Below are 15,840 nucleotides of genomic sequence, written 5' to 3' on the forward strand. Positions count from 1 at the left end.
ATCAGTTCATTTTCTCATAGATGACTCAACAGTGTGATAGCAGTAAATTATCCTGCAAGTCCTCCAAAAAAGTGTCTATGATCTAAATTATTCCTATTTCTGTTGAAGTCTGCTTTCTAGCTTATTTGGAATTAACATTGCCTAAAACAATGAAAAAAAACAACCCCAGACAAGAGTCATAACTCTTCACTGTAACTTTGCAAAAGCAGTAGTAGCTGTTTCTGCATACTATAGTGTTCAAGTAATCCTTAACCTCTGCTGTGAAGGAGCTCCAACATCACCATTATTTAGAGCAGCTCTTTGAAACCAAGCATAGAAATAAAAGCAGCATAGAAAGAAGGTCACTTTTAGTTACTGGTGAATTACACACGATGTTTAATTAAAAATCCACTTCTTTTAATTGTTCCTCAGAGGAAAAATGGCAACATACCGGAATAATGATAAAACATGTATGTGAGATGTAAAATTGAAACGAAGCTGTTGCCAAAACAGTGACTGCAGCCACCACAGGAAAGCACAGATAAGTGTGTTGTTATTCATATGCTGAAAAGAAAATGATGAGGAGGAGGAAACCTAGGGCACACACAGGCACAGAAAGAAAAGGAGCTCCTCCAAATCCAAAAAATGCAGGGCAGGCAGGATGAGAAGTAGAAGAGAGGAGGAGAAACAAGGGGCTGACTACCATTTATGTAATCCTTGGGTTAGGTTCTTACTATGTGCTTCCCAAATAAATAAATAGTGAAACTGATTTCCCCTGGGAATGGGATGGTAAGGGCTGTAGATGCATAACTCAAGACCTGCTAAACTGTCATGATGGATATGAGAAAGTCTGCAATCAAGGCTCCAGTTTGAAGAGATGAAAAATATAAATTAAAAAAACCCATCAAGATCTTGCATTGAGAAAGATAAAAAAAGGGAAATTATGCTTAATATTTCTTAGAAGTTTCATGTGGATATAAGAGACAGATGCCCCTGACAGCCATGGTGATCAATGGCACTTTCTTCTTCTGGTTTCCTTATTACTGTAAGAAATATTTTTCTCTTTTACATTACAGCATGCACTTAGCCTTCCAGGAGTTCCTGCCATCTCCCGTTTACTTTCCACAGCAGTGGTTCACAGACAGAGTCTGTGATAAGACATCACAGGAGATGCACAGAACATGCCCAATTCTGCTCTGTTTAAGAACAGAACCTGTTGATTGTAACCTCATCCCCCAGACAAAGTGCCTTGCACTTTGTGTTGCCTTCTTACATCTTGTCCTGATGTAACACACGCTAACTATTTTCTTGCATTCCACACATGAGGTTGGAAACACCAAGCCATGAATGATAGATGAGCAGCCTACAAAAATAGTACATATAAACAAATTGGAAACAATGAGTCACTGGAAGACATAAAAGTCCTGAACAGTCTTCCTTGTTATCTCCTTTTCTCTCAGACCATATTTTGAATAAAATTGCTCACTTTCTAGGGGCTGGCAGGCCCCCCCACCTTCACAAAAATTGTTGATTACAAAGCCCCTACCCATCTTGTACAGCACATGACCAGACCTACAGAATAAGGAAAATCTCATCAGTCAGTGTGTTGCTGTAAGTCTGCATTTCACAGAAATGGTGATTAGTGAGTACATAAGTGCAAACACCAGGGAAATACTAAGGACAGCTAATGAGAGAAGGATGCCACAGAGCAGCTTGTGAAGGATGAAGCGTATTGGCAGAAGCAATACAGTTAGTTCCACATCTGCTGCTCCCCTACACTGAAGAAATCCAAACAGGGTTACCCAAGTGAGTGGGAAGAACACTCCCTTTCACTTAGGGAAAAGGAGATGGACATAAAATGAATTCTCCTAGGTGGATACAATTGGTCTTATGGTTCAAGTCTCTGTGAGACACCTTTTAGAAGGTTCCTTTTCTAAATATACCTTTTCTCACATGCTTTCAGAGTTTTCAACTACAACTCTGTTACATTTAATCCAATGACAGAAACAAAAAGAGTGATTGAAAGCAGTGCATATATGTTAAAAGATTGGTCTAAAAATTTAATGAAGTAATTTGACTTTTTTTTTCCACTCAGCCTGAATTACCTACAACAGTTTGTGATAGGTCAGGCTTACTTTTTTTCTCGCTAGTTGTATCTTTCCCTGCTGAAAAGCCTTGTGTATGTCCATATAAACAAATACACTATATGCATTATGTATATTATTTTAATATTATCAATATGCAATATATACTACATATATTTTTATACATTTTATTTATATTGATTTTTCAGATGTATAACAAAAAAAAGAAAGTCCATGTATCTCTTATATTTGATTCCACATGGTAAATTCAGCTCATAAGTCAATATAAACGCATACTACTTCCCTGCAAAAAATTCATGACTATTTGCATGTTTCATCCTGAGAACTGGTACATGTACTTCCAATTAATATACTAAAGAAATAATTATTTTTAATGCTGTTGTATTTTTAGATATATTTCTAATAACTGAAGAAACTCACAGAAACAAGTATACTGCCCCATGTAGTGTTTTACATTGAGCCATGAATGTCACAATATTTGGGTTTTAGCTGAAAAGTGGAATAAATTCCAAGAATTAGATGTTCTTTAAGAAGTCCCACTGATGACTGGAAAAAAATAATAATAAAAAATAAAATCAGTGTTGTGCACCAAGAGTTTACCAGGCAATCTAAACCTTAATTATGTAATAGAAAGCTGTGAGACCACCAAGTATGTAAATTTTATTATTGGTGAAAATAGTTTGATAAATGATTATGCAGTCAAGGTTTCATAACAATTTATCAGTGACTTGGTGCCTGTTTAGGCAGAAGGTTAAACTTGAGAAGAGGACATGGATGCAGTGAATATTTACCTAGGATACAGGGAAAACAGAAGAGCTGATCCTCCATTAAAGCAGCTCAGGCTCTTGGATGGCACATGAAAGGAGCAACCATCAGAAACAATGACAGATCCAGTACAAATTGGTTTCCCATATGTGAAAACTCAGTGTGTTTTTCCTACTTAATCTGGAAAAAGTATATTACTCATAGCAAAAAACCCTTTATAATCGACCGAATGCTGCTTGTGGTGAAGTCCATTTACATATAATTTTCTTCCCTTAAATTTATTCTTTAAAGGAGTAAGTCTTAGATATTGTCAGAACAGTTTAAACACTATGTAGTTTCCTTCAGCACCTCGTGCTGGAACTAAGTAACTTAATATCACAGGAGGGAGGCACTGCCTGAACTTTAGTTTCTTCATGCTCATTCCTTTTTGTCCCCTGCTGCTGGTGCCACACCATATGCTTGGGCAACAGTGCATATTTGGAATTATATGAAGCACAGTTAATGGAATTATTGACACAACAAATCAATAAACAGCAGTTGATCTGTAGCACTGTGTTTATTTGGAAAATGATCTAAAAATAAACACATTCTTTTAGTAAAAGATTCTGTTTCTTTAAATATCTTCTAGGAGAAAAAAGGAAGATACAGGGTAGATGAGACATTTAGAAATAGAGTAAGAACAAGTCTGCTTCTACCTTTATCACAGAAGAGAATTAAGTTTGTGAAAAACCACTTGGTACATGACATAAAACCATTTTAAACTGGAAGTAATACTTAAAGAGGTTCAAAGATTGAAAAGTGTATTAAAATTTATTCTTCTACCTGTAAAATACATACCAGTAAGAAGTTACATTTTACTGCGTGACAAAGTGACATGGTGAAGGACAGTGCCACTTGCATGTTTTCCAGATAATGTATTTAGAGTCTTATTTAAAGAATATGAACCATACAAGAACCCTGGAACAAGCATTACCTCTGTCTCTGTGTACAAATAGTATCAAATGCTGTACATAAACAAAGATACATGATACTGACTTGTAAGTATGTAGACTATACTGACTGGTAAGTTATGTAGACTAGAAATCATGCAGGAAATAGAGACTGCAGATATGCTAAGAGCTTAAGGATGTATTTTGTCCTAAGGGATGTGACCAAAAATTTCCCCTCCCCCAGTAAAACAAGAAAAATGCATCTCTATTCAGATGCACCATAATTCCCTAACAAATGTCAAAACTTTGGAAGAATTAATTTCAACTTTGCATTAACTCCACAAGTTTTCTATTAACTCAAAAACTTAAAAATGCAAAGTTTTTCTCTTTATCCATAAAGTTTCCATGTAAGGTAGTTCTGCATGCTGGATACCTAGTGCTTTTATTTCTAAAAAAAACTTGCTGGATATATAAGACACCAATAAAATATAATAGCTCCCTGGTTAGCAGACGTAGTATTCTTTAGAGAACTGACTTCATAATTTGCAGTATCTACTGTATGGCTGCTCATTTACGATTTTGGAAAGCAGAACAAGCAGTTACAAAAATCCAAAACCAGAAACCCAACAAAACCTGTGCTTCCAAAATGACAACAGGCTTAAAGTTATCTTTAATATCTATATTGCTTTGTTTACCGGTATATTTGCTAATGAAATGGGATGTATGCAAACTGAATGTTTGGATCTCTCAAGCTCCAGATACTACTTGAGAGAGAGTGGAAAAAACTGTTCTATTATGTGTTCTAAAAAACACAAAAAAGATTTTTTAACATTTTAAAATTCAGTTGCTTTTTTTAACATTTTTTAAATGTTAAAATCATTAACATTTAAATCAACTTCAGTTGATTTTTTAACATTTTAAAATTCAGTTGCTTCTACTCTCTCTGTCTACCAGAGCTCCAGCAGTACTAATAAAAGTATACCAATATTTTCAGTTTTTCACATATGTGAAATGTATGGCACACGCAGCGTAAATTTTAAAAAAGTGCCAAAAGAAGCCATGAACAACAGTTTAGAGCTTCTAAAATTATATTCCCACACTTTCTATCATTCATTCAACCAGCATCAAATTCCAGCTTTGGTTCCTCTGCGTGTGCTATGTTTTATTAAGTAGGTTGAAGCAAATCAGCCCCGTGCCATAAATGACTGTGGCCAATACCCTGGCAGCACTTTTAGGAAGGAGTTCAGATCTATCTGCCAATTCTTACAGCTATGTTCTTTGACTGGTTAAGTTTATTTGTACTAGTGTCAGCACAACTCTAAATGTTGCTTTTCCTTACTGGGATTCATACAGCAATGAAGAAACCTCCAAATCCTCTCCACTCCCGCACCCCCAAAACCTCTGGAAGAAATCCTACTAATTTGAAGTAAACTAAGTAATTTAGTTTAGATTTAGTTTCCAAGTTTGAACTTAGAAGTTATGCAAAACACTGTAGAAAAAAATATTTCTTCCTGAAAGAAACTGGTTATTAAAATCAACTTCGATTCTTAATATAGGCAAGTTCTGCTTGACAAACTCATAGAGCTGGTCCTTATCTAGGGTTTCATCTCTGCTGTATAACACTGTACAGTTTTCATTCAGTGGCTGGTCTATCTGAATTTAGTTCTGTTTTAAGAACTAATTCTCTTTTCAGCTTCTTTAGAACATGTTTATGAAGAATCAAAGTATCATCATACATGTTCCTGAAATTATAGAATCATAGAATGGTTTGGGTTGGAAGGGACCTCAAACACCATTTAGTTCCAATCCCTCATCATGGACGGGGACACCTTCCACTAGACCAGGTTGCTCAGAACTCCATCCAGCCTGCTCTTGAAAACTATGCTTCCAGAAATTCTTCCTTTGCTCTGAACATGCAACCAACCCCTCCCTGCATTTTGATAGCTCAAGTCATTCCAAGAAATACATGCATCTCAAAGATAACAGTTTATCAGGTTATACTTTCATAATGAAAAGCTTTTATGCACTGGTAGGATTTTATACATCTGTCTTGAGAACTGAACTCATTTTAATTAATGACAATTTAAAAACATTAACAAACAACTTTCTGATGCTCTAGTATGAATCAATTTGTTCTGTTAGAGCAGCTCAGAGAGTGAATTATTGTTTTAGAAACAAGATGTTGGATAATCTTGTATGTAGGGTGCAGGACTCTGACATGAGCTCTCTGGGCTGGCACTGTCTAAAATTACTGGTCTTTGATAAAAAACCAAACCAGAAAACAAACAAGTATTCTGTACTAGTAAAAAACTGGTAACAATCTACTGGGTGGAACAAATAAGGGACATGTGAAACTTGCTCTGTTGTTTCAGTTTTTTTCTTTTTTTCTTATTATTATCTCATAAATATGGATCTTGCTTTCATCACTGGAACAGGAAGATCTGTGAGGTTTCTTTCCCATATATTCTTTATGAAGTAAAGTATGAGTCTCTTTTACAGGATACAAACTGATTCACTGAAAGTATCTGCATGTGTAGAAATGAGTGTAAAGTGTCACATTAAGAGTTTAACTAGCTAATTAGCTATCTTCTAACTCACTAGTAAATTTCATCCACATGGAATAGGTGTTGCATAACTTCTGCTATAAATTCATACTCCAGTTGACATTCCAGCTATTTTCTTATACAAATTAATGAAGAGAATCTTCTATTGATGTAATTAAACTACATTTAAGTAGTTATTGGAATTAGTCCAGAAATGTACTTAGAATAAAATCAGAGAAAATACTGGCATATGTTTTCACCATGTACTTATTTTTTGCCTTTGTTTTTGAATACCCAGCTTTGCACCCTGATGTATAACTGAAAAAGGCTGAGAAATTTGACTGAGTTCAAATGGATTTCTAACTACCACCCTTGGTTCTTGAGAACCAATCCTTCTGTACTCATGTCAGATATCCAATAACGCTGTTCAGATCTCAAATCACATCTGGTTCTTCTCTGAATTTCTTTCAGTTTTTCAGATTGGTATTCTACAAGTGGGGATGATCCCCCAGGACACAGAAACAATGAAGGTAGTAACAGCTCCATGTTCAACAGCAGCTCACACAAATCTGCTTTACCTTGTAATGGACATAATCAGACACTGCATTGTAGTAAATCCCATGGACCTGGCTAAGGCCTCATGCAGAATCTGAACAATAGGAATGCTGAGAAAGCAAAAGAAATTCCTGTCTCCCTGACCTCTGCCCCATAGCCTATCTCTGTAACCCTATAAGGCTATGTTACTTTAACCCTTAGTATTGGTCAAATCTGGATTCCCCTAAACCCTCACCATTGGTTAAGTTTGGATTCTCTCCAACCCTATAAAAAGGGCATACTGTAGCCCATTCAGGAGAAGAAGAGCTGTTCCTGGACCCTTCGCGGACTTCCCCAGTAAAGCCATCTCTGTGGAACCCCAGGACGCCTCCTTCTCCTCTCTCTGCCGTCTGCTGCAGCCTCAGCCCAGGGCACCCCTACCTAGCAAGCAGAGCTGAAATCCTAAGAGCTTGCTAATCACTATAGAGCTGAAAATCACCATGCTTGGTAGATGGTAGCCCAGCAGCGATTCGGCCTGAGCTAGCTTAGCTTCGGGCACCCGGTCCCCCTGGGGACTAAGCTCCTGAGCTAACTTGCACTGCATAATAATAAGGCCAAATCAGAGGCTTTATTACTGCATCTCACTAACTTTTTAAAAGTTAACTATGAAAAGGGAAGCAAAACCCAGTTGCCTTACTGTATTGCTCATTCTCTTGCTTCTGAACTGCTTTGCTCCAGAATTGGAAGGAATAGATGTAGTTCTCAGCACGCTACTCAGTTAATGAAATTAATCAACTATTTAAAAAATATCTAAAATAGGTGGATATACTATAAATTGCATCTCCTTAGTTGCTGGGACCTAAGTAAATTTTCTAAAATAAATATTTATAAAGCTTACCTCTTCATCTCAAAGAAAACATGACCCTAACTCTCTTAGAATTAACTACTGCCCAAATAGATTGTTGAAAAGAAACTTCATTGTAAACTGCAATATACCAGCAGAGCATTAAAAAACAGTTTTCAAATAATTTACATTTCAGACCATCCAAAAGTAACTTGCAACTGTGCAAATATGGCATTAGTTTTTTAACTTGTCTGCATCAGGCAGTGACTGGGCAGGGCTGCAGTATACATGACCAGACATGTACCTTTGGCTGTGCAATCCAAGCACACACACATCAAGTGATGAAGAGGTCTATGTTTTGGTCATGTATGGGACTGTTACCCAGTTACCTGGTGGAGGAAAGCCTGTGGAATTTTCAGGAAAGAGTGGCAGGGAGTAGGCTGCCAGAACAATTAAAAACCAAAGTCTCTTTTAGCTTAGATGTGGAAACTCCCCTGGGAAGAAACAACCAGAGTGTTGTTCTAGATTCAAATAAGAGATTTTAAAACAAGGCTATTAGGCTTTTCATTGTTGACTTGATTTCAGTTATATTAGATTTTATTTTTTCAGTTTCTAATCATTTTTCTATACAATACTAAAAACTAAAAATGGCCATTTTCACAATTGAAAATTTGTATAGTGAAATAGAGAGCACTCCTGTTGAAATAGAGAACACTTTCTGAACAAAAGTTTTGTGTTGTTTTTCCCCTTCTAGCTTTGAAGATGCTCCTGCTGTGTCACATCAATTTTGATTTGACTCCAACTCTTTCATAATAATTGTCTCTATAGTTTACTTCATTTTAAGCACTTGAAATAACAAAAAGGCATTCTGAAGCTGAAGATGTGTTTGACTGGTGGGAAGTAACACTACAGTTACTCATGTGCATGCTAGCTAAACCAAAATATAGTATATTCTTGTTTTTATCTCAGTAGAGTTCAGACAAACCTAAATGAAAGTGCACTTATAGATCTCACATTTATTAGCAAGGTCTCTGGGCCTGTAAGTATTCCAGAACTTCAATATCTATTAATAAACCAGTGGCAGAGTGGGACTGCTATCTGCTGACAAGACAGCCTTGATAATACAACAGCAAAGCTATGATTATAAAAGCAGTTGAGTTTCCAGTGTAGATCTCTTAACACTCCATTTTGAAACATCTGAAGTTTGCCAAGCATAAATATGACAATTTTGAGATATTACAGCCACTTAAAATCCTTGAAAACCTCTGAGCCTAAAGTGAGAGCACAGAAAATCCTCAGTAAGGATGTGCCTTTTGTTATGACTACAACGTTGACTATTTGTGCTGAAACTGCATCATGAGTAAGAGGTCAACAACCACAGCTCAGAAAAGCAAGGCCTAAGTAGGATCTCCAATCCATCTGTTTTCTTGTAAAGTAGGTCTTATTTCTTCTGCTGTGCATGGACATTTAGACATTGTTCAACACTAGGGTACTCCCTTTGCCTCTAAGAACTTCTGGGAAGACAGGTACACTCAAAATGCTATGCCAGCCGTGACCAGATTTTTTCATGGAGACAACACTATCTAAGTTGTCTTGCTTACATCACATGAGTTTTGTATCTCTATGAAGATACTGTGTTTAGAATAACAACAACTGCATTAAACAAATTTCTACTTCAGCACTGTCTCTAGATACATTTTTGTACTGACAGTCCTGTTTCTGCAAGTGCCAGACTTGACTGTGTTGGACACAGTCAAGCTCTGAGCACTAAACCTTAGAATGCTAGACTCTAGTTACACCAATTACACACTATGCAGGTCCACATCTCCCATATGTAAAACAGCAATACAATCCTTGCTAACATCTCCCCAAAGGTGAGATTAAAGGATTAAAGATTTGAATAGCACTTTATTAATTCAAAGGGCTATGTCTAACACAGCAGATGTGGTACTCACTTCTGTGAGCCATCACTGGGCACCTTTTTACAATGGATAACCTGCTTATACTTTCTTCATTGGGTGAGAAACGCTATTTCTCCCAAAACGTGTGATTTGATCCCCAGTTATTAGTTAAGTGTAGCAAAAACAACAAAAAATACCTTGACTTCAGAATAGTTAAATGCATAAAGGGAGGCGGAACAACTAGACTTACAGAAACAAAAATCTTTATGGTTGCCAAATTCACAAAAAGAGATAGAGGCAATCTTTTGAAATATATTGTCTTCTGAAAATTTCCAGTGCCCAGTGCCTGCTATGGTGAAAGGCAAAGTTACCACAATACTACCTGAATACAGCAGAAGGTGCCCTGGTGCTCCATGGTAGATTTTAAGGTCCCTGAATTATCCCCAGGAGACCCAAGCCCAGGAGGATAATTATGAACAAACCAGTATCTAGCAAAGTACTGCAAAAACCTGAGACCCAGGCTGTCATACCGATAAAACTACACAAAACTCCACTTCCACACAATTTTTTAAGGAAAACAGGGTGATTATTACTTTAAAAGAAAGATGTTAATCTACAAATAAAAGCACAGGGACTGTTTCAGCAGTCTTGGATGCCTGTTAGGTCCAGACTCTACAAGCTGGCCTCATCAAATTTGTTATGGATCTATATGAAGAAACTTAATTCCTGTAGAGAATTTAGCAGGCGACAAAGGAAAAAACAGCAGCAATATTTTGGAGTAATTCTGAGAGTCAAACAACACTGTAGTATATAGAGACTGCTGAGCCCGTTATTAAAGCACACAAGCTACCCTAGATCACACCTACCTTACTTTTACAGGGACCCCTGACAGATGAAAGATACACCTGAAAAAATTTCACTATGTGAATTTCACAGAAGAAAAGCTACCTTCCAATTTTATTATACAATAACTGAATGTCACTTCCTGTGTAACAGGCACAGGTCACAAATGAAATGTTAAACATCGATGAGTGCAACATCACTAGCCTATGTTAAGAAAAAAACCCCTGTTTATCCTTACAGCTCACAGAGCTGTAAATTTAGCAAATCATTAAGAGTGGTATGATCATTATATATACAATGGCTCAGTTTGTTGGCAGAAGGTGAAAGCAGGGGCATAGAGACTTAAAAGAAAGATTAGAATTAACAGTTCTCTCTTGACAACTATGCTTGCCACCCATACTAAAGTGGGTGGCAAAATGGGTGGGGAAACTTTAAAGTCCTGAATAAATCTATCCCGTTTAAATAAAACTCCACAGTCAGGTATCCAGCAGCAGGGCCGGCAGGAGTAAGCTGGCACCTCCGCTCCCAGCCAGACCGCCTTTGTTCGCTGGTGCCAGCCGCTGCAGCATCCACGGGAGCACAGAACCCCCGCTCAGGTACACCGGGGGGGTCGCGGCGCACCCGCGAAGCCTCCGCGGGCCCCTCCGCAGCGCAGCGCAGCGCCGGGCAGGAGAACCGCGGGGTCTGCGTGGCGGGGCCAGGCTGGCCGCGCCCGGGGAGCCAGGGGGACGGCGGGACCCTCACTCACCTCTTCCACCTCGATCTCTTTGTAGTCGATTTCTTCGAAGTTGAGGACCGGGGGGGTTTCAATCATTTCAGCGGAGGCGGCAGCGGACATGCCTCCTCTTTCACCGCAGGGAGGAGAGGGGGCCGGGGCTACGCGAGGGTCCGGCACCGGGCAGCCGAGGGCCGGAGCCGGGGCTACGCGGGGCTCGGCGGCGGTTCCTGGCGCAGGTCGGGGCGGGCCTGGCCGAGGCGCCGCCGGGGCCGCATCCGCGGCGGCCTCGGGCCTCACTGGCGGCGGGCACAGGCCCCGGCGCCGCCGCTGCGCATCCCGCGCCCTCCCGCACCCCCGCGGGGCGCCGCGCCGACTGCCCTAGGCCGCGGCCTCTGCGCAGCTTGGGACCGCCTCGGCCACGCGTCCCCGGGCGAGAGAATGCGGCGCCCCCGGGGCCGCAGCCGGGCTCCGCCGCCAGCCCCAGCGGCGGCAGCCGGAGAGGGGGCCGCGGCGGGGGTGGGGGAGCCGCTCAGAGCCGCGCCGCGGCCGCCGCCGCTGACATCAGAGCCGCTTCCTGCTGCCCCGGCCGAGGAGGGAGGGACGGAGTGAAAGAGTAAGGAAGGGAGGGAGGGAGCGCCAGGCGGGGGCGGGCGGGGAAGCGCCGGCAGCAGCGGCCTCTCGGGCGGCCGCGGCGGGGCCACGGCCTGGCGGCGGCACCGCCCCCGCCCCGCCCCGCCGCCCGCTGCCGCCAGGGGGAGCAGCCGCGGTCCCTGCCCGGCCCCGCTTCCTGTTCCTGCTGCCAGCCGGAGCCGCCGGCGGGCGCGGGGCGGAGCTGCGGGCAGCGCCCCGGCCGCGCGTCCCAGCTGGGGCTGCAAGGCATCGCCCGGCGGGGCTCCCCGTGTTCCGGGCCGGGGCTGCGTGTCACCGCCATGCGAGTGCCGGGCGCAGGCCCTTCCCCTGTATATGTGCTTGGGTCTGTCCAGGGCAGGAGGTGTTGTACGGGGTCTTGGGACGAGGGCAGGCCTTGTGCTCTTCAGCGGTGCTTTCTCAGGGGAAACCTGTGTGTAGGAGGGTGGCTGTGGAGTGGAGGAGAATGGAGCTGTTGATGTAAACACATAGTAATAAAGGGATAGGGAATGAACGTATACCTTAACTGTTCCCTCTCCAAGGGAGTCTTGACCCTCTCTTTGCCAGGGCTGTCTGCTGCTCCTGCTTCTGCTTTTGGCTGCAGCACACATCCCATTAGTGTTTCGGTGGTAAATGTCTCAGACTGATGCTTCAGGGCAGTCCATGGTGTGAAATCAGTGCTGAGATGAGTGAATAGAGCTGCTGTGTTCCCCTGAAACAGCTGTGCTTCATTTTGATATGTTTAGCCTTCGGGCTATATATAAAAAGTTATGTTATTGTACAATACTATTAATAGTCTGTAATTTTAGTAGATCTAGTAAGCTTTCCTAGATCTTCCTCTGCTGGCATGCTAGTGAATGTCTGTTCCTCACAAGGAAGTCTCATAAATGTAGAGAGATCTGGTTTACAGAGCTAGCCTGAGAAAGCTGCTTAAACAGTTAACTAGGAAAAAAAATCAAGAATGAATATAGGAAGTGACCTAATCTTATGGTGGCTCAGCTGTTGTTATAAAAGCCAAAGTGAAAGTACCTCTATCTGAGCTGCTGCACTTTGTGACAGGTTGCTATTAAGGCTTGTTTGCTCCCCTCTTGTATTTTTCTGTCAGCTTTTGTAATTTGTCCAGGATTCTCAAATGTACACCAATCCAGAAATCCCAGCCAAGCAGTCACAGTATGTGTTGACTCTGTTGCATGCAAGATGAAACTCGTATGCAGGGCTGGTGGGGTTGGTGCAATTACATTGCCCAAGCAATCTGTGTGTGCGTGGGGAGCAGACTCATGCTGAATGTGCTGAGTTTCTACTGTTGCTTTTTGATTTTCTGATATGGTTTGGTGTAGAAAGATCTAAAGAATCTTCTGTTAGTCCAAGTACCACAAAATCTGGCTAATATCTGCTTCATCCAGCAGTGGGGTTATCCAGAGCCCCTACTTTCTCAGCTTGTTTATAGGTTTGGATGTTCATACTGACCCTGGCACCCCCTTATACCCAGTGAAGCATTTGATTTTCGTTTTCTCAAAATCCACTATTAGTGCTCATCTTAGTCATGCTGGGACACAGTCATAAAGAACCGTGTTTATACCTGCACCTCACAACTTCTCACAGGAAAGTGTAAGCAGCTGCTGCTGTCTCACCTGCTGGAGTGTGCAATATATCGATTTTTTGAAGATTAGGAACATGGATGTCTGAGGTATTGAGAAAACTGCAAGTCCAATGAAAACCAGACTCCTTTCAGTCTGGTTCATACTGGCTTCATACTGCTGCATGAAATGCTTCAGTTCTCTAAACACTTGTAGATCAAGACAAGGAACACCTGAAGTCAACTGAAGCCAAGGATAAAGCATGAATGAAAAGAAAGGGAGCTGTGAAAATCTATCACTGGATGCTTGAAATCCATCATCTTGATACTTAGTTGCAATCATGAGCACGATCTCAGGCCAAAAGCTTAACATTTTATTTCTTTTTTGGGCACAGTTGCATTGGGAAAGGTGAACTACATCAGTAGTTTTTTTTTTAGAAAGATGGCCAAGTGGGTGGTTGTGCTTTAGGGGGTGGCAGTTGGTGATCTCTGTTAAATGTAACTGAATATTTGGCTTTTTGTTATGTTTCACAGGCATCTCTTTAGGGTATGTATCAGGCAGATGGCAGTTGCAGTCTTCTGTTTTTCAGTGGAGAGATTTTTCTGTTACCTTTGTTACATTTTGTTGATGGGTATTAAGACAGCAGAAGAGAGCATTCCAATTATAGTTGCTTGTAAGGTTCATTTCCTTTCAGAAATTGATGTGGAAATATGTATCTCAAAAATAATGAGCTCTTTCTTTGTGAAGGCAGAGTCATCATCATTATCAAAATGTCACTGCTGTGAAGATCAGGAGGGGTTTTAAGGATGTAGTAATTTTGATATTACTTTTTTTTTCTTCTTTCCTGACTTAGTCTTAATTAGTTACGATTAGCTATTTTGTGGACTGGGTATTGCTTGTACAGCCCCAAAATATTTATTCAACAGATACATGAGAAAAAGGAAAAGAAAAGCTGTACCTGCTGTGCTTATCTTGGAGAAAAACTGCTCTTGTGTTTAGAAGAAAAACCTAGAACCTGGGAAATCCACATTCTGGGTCTCAGCCTCTCTAACATTGGAAAGTGGTTACATTGCCTGGAAGGTTGCTTAAAGACTGTTGGAAAGGTCTGGGTACCATGGCCAGAGTGTGCACAAATACTCCAGCCTGAGACAGCTGCTGTGGAGCTTTTTGTCACACCTGTCCTAGAGGGTAGGGCTGTGTTTTTTTCAATAGAGACAGCAGTAAGTCTGATGCAAAATATAAACAAAGTCCACCTGGACAGCTTGACAGACCTGAGGTTTAGCCCTAATATCTGCATATGCTAATGAAAATGTATCCAATATAATATGGAATTGTACAGCTTAGAATTTGGACACGTTTTCATGAATACAGACAAAGGCACAAATACATTATCCTGACTACCCTTCGTCCACCTCCCTTAAAATTTCTCTGACAATTTTTAAAGAGGGGTGAACAAACATTATTTCCTACTGACTTGATTTAGAAAAAAGCTAAGTGATTTCTTCTTCCAAAAGACTTTGTGTTGTTTTTTCAGTATATACATTTAAAAAAAAAATGGTTAAAATGTCTCACTTTAGGTGATTGAAGGTTGAAACTAGAAAACAGTGGTGGAACATACTGGGTGGTATCTACAACTGGAATGCCTACAACAAAAAAGGTTTCCTTCTAGATTAAGCACAGGAATATGTTTCTGCCAAGTCTGATTCTATTTTGTCCTTGTTAAACATTGTTCTGTAAATATGAAGTTATGTTATTTCAGTTTGTGGGAACCCTCTGTTATTAAAGAGCAGGTTCCTGGTGACTGTAGTATGGAGAGCACTGTGAAACACGCGTGTCCCACAAATTCATGTTGCAGCTTGGAGGCACCCCAGAGAAGCCTGCTGCTCCTTACAGTGCAGGTACAGTAGAAATATCTCATGAGGACAAATCACTGTGATGATATTGAGAGACTTCTGTTTCTCTGCATGGCTGAGTTGTTGCCTAATCTACTCTTCTCATGCAACTCCTTTGGCTTGTACATTAATATTTCCCAAGAGCAGGTTGCAATATTGTGTGTGTGTCAGATTCCACTTTGAATCTCAATGATTTCTTCAATTATGTCCTGCAATAATGGTTGCAATCTTGGGAAACAGAACAAGGGTGTCTTCTGCCAAATACACTGAGATAGCACCCCCAGCATGCTTCATGTATTTTTATTGCTTCTTTTGCAGTCTGGGAAGACTTCCCCATAGTATGTAAAATCTTCTAAATAGCTATTAATTCCTTCAGTCGTGGTGTTCCCTATTATTTGTGATAAAATACATCTATTAAAAAAAACAAACTAAAAAAGCCTTGCAAATAAATGCATGAGCTGATTTGCTAAATAGCAAACTCAGTTGTATGCAAGGAATTGTATTCACTTTAGTAAAAGGAAAAGTTCTGTTGTATGAATACTACAGAAACTCAAGTGATCACATTTGTTTCTGCACTTTATTT

At 40.7% G+C, this 15,840-nt stretch overlaps 1 protein-coding gene across 7 annotated transcripts in view; it reads right to left on the bottom strand.

Annotated features, from left to right (window-relative positions):
- Positions 1-11,422, bottom strand: part of MAP3K7 (mitogen-activated protein kinase kinase kinase 7) — a 48,646-nt gene extending 37,224 nt beyond the window's left edge. For 5 of the 7 annotated variants that reach the window (XM_066547491.1, XM_066547488.1, XM_066547487.1 and 2 more), the window contains exon 1: positions 11,192-11,422. In XM_066547491.1, the coding sequence (XP_066403588.1) occupies positions 11,192-11,281 (90 nt within the window). In that variant the 5' untranslated portion in view covers positions 11,282-11,422. The remainder of the gene's footprint in view (positions 1-11,191) is intronic. The other 2 variants (XM_066547485.1, XM_066547489.1) reach the window with 2 other exon arrangements.
- Between the last annotated feature and the right edge of the window lie 4,418 nt (positions 11,423-15,840).

Source organism: Molothrus aeneus, chromosome 3, assembly GCF_037042795.1.
Source record: "Molothrus aeneus isolate 106 chromosome 3, BPBGC_Maene_1.0, whole genome shotgun sequence".
Classification (NCBI taxonomy): domain Eukaryota; kingdom Metazoa; phylum Chordata; class Aves; order Passeriformes; family Icteridae; genus Molothrus; species Molothrus aeneus.